The 9825-nt window shown below is 38.7% G+C and overlaps 1 protein-coding gene across 1 annotated transcript in view; it reads right to left on the bottom strand.

The window, feature by feature from the left end:
- UBR5 (ubiquitin protein ligase E3 component n-recognin 5) overlaps positions 1-9825 on the bottom strand; it is a 191283-nt gene that overhangs the window by 27549 nt on the left and 153909 nt on the right. Inside the window, exons 33-40 of the mRNA XM_023757795.1 lie at positions 8761-8921; positions 8409-8648; positions 4612-4735; positions 3924-4035; positions 2695-2826; positions 2051-2308; positions 1254-1522; positions 694-905 (exon numbers count right to left, since the gene is read on the bottom strand). Coding sequence (XP_023613563.1) covers positions 694-905; positions 1254-1522; positions 2051-2308; positions 2695-2826; positions 3924-4035; positions 4612-4735; positions 8409-8648; positions 8761-8921 — 1508 coding nt within the window. The remainder of the gene's footprint in view (positions 1-693; positions 906-1253; positions 1523-2050; positions 2309-2694; positions 2827-3923; positions 4036-4611; positions 4736-8408; positions 8649-8760; positions 8922-9825) is intronic.

The raw sequence follows: 9825 nt of genomic DNA, 5'->3' as shown, positions 1-9825 counted from the left end.
GGGGTGATCAGGCTGGCAGGCAGAAGTGGTTAGGGGCAATAAGGCAGGCAGGCAAGCAGTTGGGAGCCAGCAGTCCCAGATTGGAGAGGGTGCAGGCTGGGCTGAGGGACACCCCCCTCCCTGCATGAATTTCGTGCACTGGGCCTCTAGTCCTATATAATAAAAGGCTAATATGCAAATATAATGCACACTGACCACCAGGGGTCAGACACTCAATCCAGGAGTTGCCCCTGGTGGTCAGTGTGCTCCCACAAGGGAAGGGCCACTCAGGCGGAAGCCAGGCTCATGGCTGGTGAGCACAGAGGCAGTGGTAGGGGCCTCTCCCGCCTCCGTGGCAATGCTAAGGATGTCCGACTGACAGCCTAGTGGGCCTAAGCCATCAGTCGGACATCCTCCCAGGGCCCCCAGACTGTGAGAGGGCACAGGCCAGGCTGAGGGGACCCCCCCCCCCCGAAGTGCACAAATTTTGTGCACCGGGCCTCTAGTTTAGCATAAGATTCCTACAATACAAATAAATTTTTAAAAAATAGCCTGGATTATAACTTATTTGTTTTGCTTCAGCTACATAGTTAAAAAGAAGTAATGTAAGGTACTAAATTCCTCCTTCACAACAAACTGAGATCTTATGTAAAAAAACATTCTAGAATACAAGGGTCTGTTAAAACATACAAGCATAACTGAAGACTTCCATACCGTCTGCCCTCAAGGGTTCGTAAACTAGCCTCTTCTCGTGCGGTCATCCTCTCTCTCCGTGCTGAGTTCTGAGAAGCGTGAAGAGGATGATTTGGGTGTCCCGGGTCACCGGCAGATGCTAATGCAGAACCATAACGTAACTGAGCTTCAGTAGAATCCATAATACTGACCATCCAGTTCCATGTGGGAATAAGCTTCTCTTCTACATAGTTCTATGAAGACCAAACTAAAATAGTTAAAACTGTAAAAACCAAACTAATAAAGTTAAAACTAACAAAATAAAGTTAAATTTGATACACAGCAGGTCCTTGAATAATGTCGTTTTGTTGATGTGATACTATAGAAACTTAACTCTTTTTATACCCATTAGTGTTATGGTAAAATTGGTTTCATTTTGCTTAAAGTCAAAGAACCTATCGATAACCTATAGGGAGGACTTATGGTAGTAGTATTATGTAAACATTTAAGTATTTGTAACATTAATTCCCATTATACTGAAATTCTCATAATTGACAGCCAAAAAATATATTTGAACAAGTAAGTTTTCAGAAGTTTCATACCTGTAAGTTTACTGCATCTTGGTAAGTCAATTTCACAGCGGCTGGAATCTGCGAGTATACTAGGTGATTATACTTAGGAATAAGGCCCATCAAGTCTGAGATTTGTCTGATGACAATGCTGTAAGCCCTGGCTAAACTGCTTGCAGATGTTAAGTAGCTGCTGGCATTGCTAGCTTCCAACGCAGCTGCTGCCGCTGCAGCACTCGTGCTGATGGTACCACTGCGGCGTAAGTTCGAAGGATCGATATAAATCAAACCTGCTGAACTTGCTGTAAGGAAAAAAGGACAAGCACAATAAGCTAATGCCAGTTGCTTACTATGTTTCTTGAGCACTATATATATTTTAAAGAGTTAAAAGATCAAATGTACTTGCAAATGTAGAAACAGCCAAAAACTTTTTTAAGCCATGCTAATTTACGAATGATAAGGGAGACAAGAATTACTATAAACCAGAGGCAATTTTGCCACTGCCCCCACAAAAGGGGGGGAAATTTGGCAACATAAGCAAACATTTTTGGTTGTCACATGAGAGCGAGGGGTTGCTAATGGCATCTAGTGAGTAGGTAAACAGCACAGATGATGCTAAACATCCTGCAATAGACAATTACAAAAATAAACAACTATTTAGCAATGGTACAAAGACTGAGAAACCATGATATATGCTTATAGAAATAATTTTTATATTTGACCTCAGCAAAATAGAAACTATTATGAAACTATCTGTTTTCTAGAGGAACATGTGGAACTTCACAAAAATACCTAGTCAACACTTTAGGAATACCAAATTTTCAGATTACCTGCTGGCGTGGATGTGCTGGAAGGGGCTGTGCTGGCTGCTCGCTGATGCTGGGTGTTGCGGACAGCCCATTGCATGGAACGGGGAGCTTGGGCAGCACCGTTAGCGTGGGAGCTGTTCGTGGTTCTCTCTAGAGGCTCATCAAGCATAAAGGTCTCCTGCTCTATGTCGTCACTCTGACTACTGCTACTATCAGAATCACTCGAGTCATTTGACTGTGAGTCATCTTCAGAAAAGAAGGCAGGAACACTGCTTGCACCTAAATTTTTAATTTTTAAAAGCAAAACCATTGTGAGTTTGTTGACATTTAAAACTACAGTGTACCCCCTGATTCAGGAAAATATATGTACTAAACGGAATGTCAGGCTGTATTCAACAATCCACAAAACATATCATTAAAATAGTTTAACTAGAAAACAACTCTTTTAAATGAACCTTAAAATTAATCCATTATTTAAAATAACAAAAAAGCAAAACATTATTAAAATAGTACCTTCTTTACTAACACTTACAGGGAAAAAGAATGATGTTATATAAAGATTTAGTCACTTGTGTGCATAGTATGCAGAATACAGTTTAACCAATTCATGCTAAATACAAGAGTCTTAGTGTAAGTAAGGAAATTGCTGGGATAAGGCACCATACCTGCTTCTGAGCCAGCAGTTGCTGCAGTGACAACACTTCTGCGCCCACTGGCATTATCTTGGTTGCTATGATTGCTTTCACTGTCACTTTCTGTTTCAGCTGCTGCTAGCAAGTCCAGCTCCATGTCACTCCCTAGCAAATACATTTAAATAATAAGAAAAAAAGACGTACAAACTCCCTGTGGGTCAAGACTGGGTCTTATAAGTCAGAGTGTCATAAGGGAGGGAACTATGAAAGAGGGGGAAGGAAGGGCAAAGAGAAGGGAGAGATACACTACAGTGAGCATAACTTCCTGTAAGCAGGAAAAGGATGCCTAGGTAAACTATGGCACGAAGTGGATTATCATACAGCAATTCAAAGTCTGCCCTGCAGAGCCTTATGTAAAAAGTGTTGAGCTGATGACTTCAGCAGGGGGAAGAGCTCTGGGCTAGGCCCACTGCTTCTTTCTCATCTATGGGGAAGAAAGTTAAAAATGTCTACTCTTCATGTAAAACAGTAGATACAAATATCAAAACATACAAAAAGATAAACTTTAATTATGTACAATTTATTGTACATTAGTTACACTGTAATAAAGTTGGTTCCAAAAAAAGTCTATTCTATGACTACTGATAAAAATGGTTAAGGTGACTATGTAGCAAAAAGGCCAAAATGATTATTTTCAAGTTAAAAAGAAAGTCACAAAAATTTCATATACAATATCTAAAGGACACAAATGGGAATAGGGCAGGACTGAAAGTAAAATACAAACTGTTAGCATACAGCTGGCATTATGGGTCATATGTTTTCCTTTTCTCTAATTTCCAAATGTCTCATAATACAGTTATGATTATTTTAATTTCTAAAAGCCCTATAAAAAAATAAAGTGACTTAAACCAAAAGGTAGAGAGGGAGAAGAGAATTATGTTATAAATATACATATATTTATATATGCGTGTATGTACATACAATAGTGGGGCAAAAGTAGGTTGCTAGTTGTGAGCACATGAAACAGTATTCATTCTTGTATTATTATTTATTAATTACTGTATTATTTTCCATACAAACAACTGTTTGTATCTACACACACATACTACCTCCTAACAGTTGAAACATGCTACAGAATCCCTTGGCAGAAAATAAGTTGAACATTTTGCTAAACATCAAATGGGGCTTTTCTCTGTATTAAAATCTCTCTTTAAGGTACCCGATTTATTCATGTTGAAAAATTTCTCAAATAACTTGCATACCGTCCTCATCATGCTCATCATGTTGGCCCTCAGCCTCAGCATTTTCTTCCCCATGTTCTTCCTGTTCATCATGATGATCCTCTTCTCCAGCCACACCTTCTACCACCTCAACCTAAACCCAGAATCTTATTTGTAGACCATCAAAGCATTAAATAAACCCACTCTCTACACATGTTCCTCCACAGCAATTAGTCAACGAAAACACAAGGATCCCTAAATACAGGGAATTGAACTCTTCATTTGCTAGTGACAATTTGCTATCAAAATTATGTTGACCTATCTCAATGTTTATAATTATTGTCCATATATAGAACCTCAAAATTAGAACTATAACAATGTATAGTTTTTTAACTTTTGCAATTATAAAATTTACCCAAAAAATATGCAGTTTTCTCTTTACTTCAAATACATTGCACAAAACTACTAAAACTGTTTCTAACATTGAGAAGATCTTTTCTATTAATCCTTAAATTAAAACAAGTTAATGTTTCCAATTTCCTATTACCCAGTTAATCAAGCACTATTAAAGTATTTTTAAGATGTATAACCACAAATGAGAACAAAAATCCAGAAGCTGGCAACAAATGCATTCAATAATAGTAAGCTACTATCAATAAAATTTCTAATGACTACTTTCCCCTCCTCCCCTCCCAAATAAAAGCCTCTTGTCCACCCCAGTTAAAACTACCTCTTCCACGTCTGCTGAGACAATGTCATCCTGTTCTTCGTCTCTGCCCCGAACAGGCTGAGACTGGCTGATGCGCCTCTGCTGTGGGTTGCGGAGGATGTAGGACGACTGAGACTGGCTGGAGCTGTAAGGAAGCGGAGGTCAGAAGTACACTGCAGTCACACCTCGGACATAATGGTACTCAGTGTGATTCACTTGCTAGGATGCTATTTTAAATCGGACCTGAAAATTCTTGGGAACCAGTAAAAACTCATCTAGTCTCTCAGGAAATATAAACCCCAAAGAAATTATTTTATCATAAAGAATAACTCATAAATCTCAGAATTGTGTTGTGGTTTTTAAGATATGTTTTTACTGATTTCAGAGTGAGAAAGGGAGAGAAATAGAAACATCAGTAACAGAGAATCATCAACCAGTCCACTCCCACACGCCCCCTACTGGGGATCGAGCCTGCATCTTGGCAATGTGTCCTGACTGGGATCAAACTATGACCTCCTGGTTCATAGGTGTTGACACTCAACCACTGAACCACACTGGCCGGGCTCAGAATTGTTGTTACTTTACTCTTCATGAGTCCTTACACTGAAATATTTTAAAGAGAAGTTTTCCCTTTTCCATGCTTTTAACACCAGCAGTCCTTAACTTCCAAAGGCTCCAAGAAGCATTCATTCATTAACAAAAGTGTGCTTACTATAAATAATTCACTCTTTAAGAGACTTGACATTACCTACTTTGCATCAGCTTATAAACCTTTGACTTGCTGGGTGTATACGGGGAGAACACATCAGTTCAAAAGTGTGATGTTAAAATAGAATCATAATAAAAGGTGGGTGACAAAATAATGTTACTTTCCTAAAAATCAAATTGAGAAACAGCCAAGAAAGGACAGAAGCCTCCATTATTTAAAAAATAAATAAAAATGGGAGAACCAGAGAGTGCAGCTTAGAAGGCAGGTAGTGGCTAAATTACCCTGTTACCTACTTATTATCCTTTATTTACAGACTAGAGGCCCGATGCATGAAATTCGTGCAAGAGTAGGCCTTCCTTCCCCCGGCTGCCAGCACCGGCTTCCATCCAGCACCCAGGACCCAGGCTTCCCTCTGGTCGCCCTCCAGCACCTGGGACCTGGGCTTCCCTTGCAGCCCCCGCTTTGTCCAGAAGGACGTCTGGTCTAATTAGTATATTATGCTTTTATTATTATAGATTATTATAGATTTTAAATCACTTCACCTCAGCTGCTCTGAGAAACAAAATCAAACCAGTTATACATGAAGAGTCATCAACTGAGACACAGCCTTCAAGAAACATGTCCCTTGGACTAGAAGGGTTAAAGGAGCCATAGTTTTCACAGAAGACAGCCTGGGGTCTGAGCAAAATAGGAAGTTACATCATAGCAATCCTCTCTTCTATCAAATACATGAGCCAAACATAAATCAAGAAAGGAAAACAGATTTCAAGAGACTTATCCTATATCAGCCAAGGTGGAGATAGGAAAAACATCTCTTCAGAGAACTTCTAACTACAAGCCTGCGCTCCTGAGAGTTTGGAGCTGAAATTTGCACTTTGAGGGAGGGTGGACTTCAGTGTTGGTCAATCCAATACCTCAACACTATCAGTAAGCACCAAGCAACAATTTCTCTCCCTACTCTGCCATCTAATACTCTGCCTAATGTAACAGCAAAGGAAAATACCTGTCTAGATTTTTAAATATTTCTAAACGTCAATAGCTGTGGAACCTGCTATCTAACACCTCTCTGAGCCTCGGTTCCCTCCCTTTGAAAACTGGAGTGATAATGGTACCTAACAGTTATTGGGTACCACAGAACAGGTAATACAGCTATAATGCTGAGGGAAGTTCCTAGTTTGTGCTAAACTTCCAGTGACAGTTATTAGATGAGGCACAGAGACAGAGTAGACACAAATGAATTAATAAAGACATTAAGAGTTTTAAAGAGGTGGGAGGAAGCAACAGAAAAGCAAAACAACTGAACTTAAGAATTTATACTCAATGTAGTGGTAAACACCATCTACCATCTAACATAAGAGAAATCCCAGAAACTGGTCAAGTGTATATGTTTTATTTAAGACATGCTTGGAACCCTGGTCAGAAGGCAACCTATTTGAAGGAGTGATTGTACTATATTATAATGGACTTCTATATTATGAAGTGGTAGAAAACATTAGCACTGATAAGTGTTGATATCAAATGAGATCTACTTCTGGAAAGACATAAGAGGTTGGCCCAACAATACAACAAGGGGAATGGAGTAAAGAGCAGAGCTTAAGAGTGTACAATACTTTAATACTAAGCAAGGTGAAAAAAATCTTAAAATTTAGTAGGAACAGGCTCATGGATACTCTTCAGAGATGAGATGCTTCCAAAATCTGTTCAATGCAATAAAAAATTTTACGTCCTTTGCGGGGCTGGGGAGCGGGGGGACACACAGGGAAGGGCACAAGGAATTCACAAGGTAATACCACCTAAGTAATTGGGGGTTCCTCACAGGCTATAAGAATCAGAAACATCACAAGAGTACAAGAAGATTTCACTAGCAGAACCTTTGGATACTAAGGTATATCTGGCAAGTCTGAAAATATATAGCTTGATTTGTAACAGTTTTCAGCAAATCCTGGAAGTACATCAGTGACAAGGCTACCGTGGGAGAGCTTTGACAGACACACCTAGATTTAGATTCCAGGGTATCCTACAAGACCTGATAATAAATGGAAGGTTGGGACACATACTGGCATATGGAGTATAAGGAGAATAGTGAGAGCAGATACTCAACATCAACTCAAATGAAACTCAGGGGTTAAGATTTGGGAACTCTCCAAATCCTAAAGGAGGCCATCCTTAACACATAGGTGTTCAGAAAGAAGAAGGGTCTTTAGGTCTTAAAGATCCTTATTAAAACATTATTACATATATACACAGTAACAAAATCAGACTTAAGAAAACCAACAAAATAAACAAGTTACTTGCTAAAGGCCTCTAGTGCCTTGCCACTCATAAGTGTGACCCCTAAACCAGCAGCTTTGGCATTATCTGACAGTCTTTAAGAAATACTGAATTTCAGGCCCCACCCAGACCTCCAGAATCAGCCTCTGCATTTTTTAATAAGATCCCCAAGTGATTTGCATGCGTATTAAAGCTTGAGAAGCACTGAGCTAAATAAAAGGTACCAGAACATTTAGTTTTAGGTTCCAAACATTCTGACTCAAAAACTTCAGTCTAGCAAGGTAAATTATCAACTAAATGGAAAAGATGAGATTTAAGAATAAGTAACTTTGTAACTAGAAATTTTTATTACTGAGTTGTTTTAGCCCCTTCCTAGTTAATATGGCTGTTGTAGAAAATAGTTTAAAATTCTATCATTCTGATTGTTGTCTACATAAGTTGTTCCCCATAACCCCAGCCTTTGGACACAGAGAAAGTTATCTTTTATCTTTTCATTCTTTAACTTGGCCTTCCAACAGGCTGTTACTTAAAGGTAAGAAAAAACAGAAAATAACGATGTCTACAGAAGTCTTAAGTAAGGTTTCTTATCAGGTTACCGTCGTGGCCTAATAAAAATAGTGCCTTTCCAAACCAAAACCCACAACTATATGTCTATTAGACATGGAGCTATAATTTTTAAAGTACTTTTACATGTTCCAAACAAAGTAAAATCTTCACCATTTGATATACAAATGATTATGTACACCACCTGAATGCTCATGCAAAGGTTTTCGTTAAGTCAAATGTGACGTTTCCAGAGAAAGAATTAATCAGAATCTGTTACCAGGTAGAAATTTACCTGCTAGACTGGTCAGATGATGGTCGTGGTGGTAATGGTTCCACTGAAAATAATTCTTCACTGCCTTGCATGGCATCTATGCTGGTACTAGCCAGAGTAAAAGGTGCAGTTGGACGAGCGATCCCCATTCTGACAGGAACTATCAGCGACTCTGCTACATTGCACAATTCTTCCACTGCATAAGGCAGCAGTGCCTGGAATACACGCTTGCATTTTCCAATTGGCTGCGGAATAAAGTTGCTAGAGCAAAAAGGAAAATACAGGAATCTTTTATGAATCCTTTCATATACATGATGTCAGTTTCACAAAAAGTTTGTGCAAAATAATGCAAAAGTCAAAAGGGATGCTTTACTTTTTCTTTTTGGATGAAGCCATTTCCACACTAAGAATAACAAAAACTCTTGCCACAGAGCGCAAAAACCTCATTGTCACAGCAATGGCTTCTTCCCGACGTCCAGGTGTGTACTTGTTCTGGAGTTCTTTCACCAGCGTGCCCAGGAGGGTATCCAGAAGCTTGAAGAGATTATAACCACTCCATTAGTGCTGACATTGCAGAAGATGTTTAGACGTTCATTACGCAAAAAGTTCCAACCCTTTTCAACGTTCACATTTCATAATAAAAATCTCCAAATAAATTTAACCAAAACATTTACAAAGTCAGTGATTAGTTTATGTCACATGCTGACCAGGGCTTGGCCTATAGGACTCAGATGCCTGACTTCTTGTGTTCAGTCTCACAGTCCTATGGATAGCAATTAAAATTTAGAAGAACAATACCAAGTATGTCAGGTGAGAGGAAGAATATATGTCATTCACTATAGGGTACTTATTGAAGCACCTAAGTAAACTATTTATATTAATAAATTTATAATCCCATCCCTATCACTTAACTATTATTATTATTACTTTCTAGTCTCATTTCCATGCATGGTCTACCATATAAGTATCAATTACTGAGAACACCCAATTTCATGTTATTTTCTGGGTTTTTTTTAATGTTATTTGACCCTATTCTTATTTTTTTTTAATTCAAATATCTGTTTTTAAAAATCTATTTTTATTGATTTGAGAGAGAGGGAAAGAGAGAGGGAGAGAGATAGAATACTGATGAGAGAGAAACACCCATTACCTGCCTCGTCCCCCCCACCTCCCCCCAACTGGAGATTGAGCCCGCAACCCTGGCATGTGCCCTGACTGGGAATCTAACCAGTGACCTCTTGGTACATGGAACAACGCTCAATTAACTGAGCCATATCGGCCTGACAAAATAACCCTTATTTGTAAATTGCTACATTACATTCAGTAGTGGTTTAACTCTAATTTGATTCATTTGTCCATTAATATTGGATCCATAAAGTATTTTGTTTTTTAATTTTACATTACGATAAAACTTTTTCTTTCTCATATAATAAATTAT

Source organism: Myotis lucifugus, unplaced genomic scaffold (assembly GCF_000147115.1).
Source record: "Myotis lucifugus unplaced genomic scaffold, Myoluc2.0 scaffold_114, whole genome shotgun sequence".
Classification (NCBI taxonomy): Eukaryota; Metazoa; Chordata; class Mammalia; order Chiroptera; family Vespertilionidae; genus Myotis; species Myotis lucifugus.
This window is presented reverse-complemented; position numbering and strand designations above follow the sequence as displayed.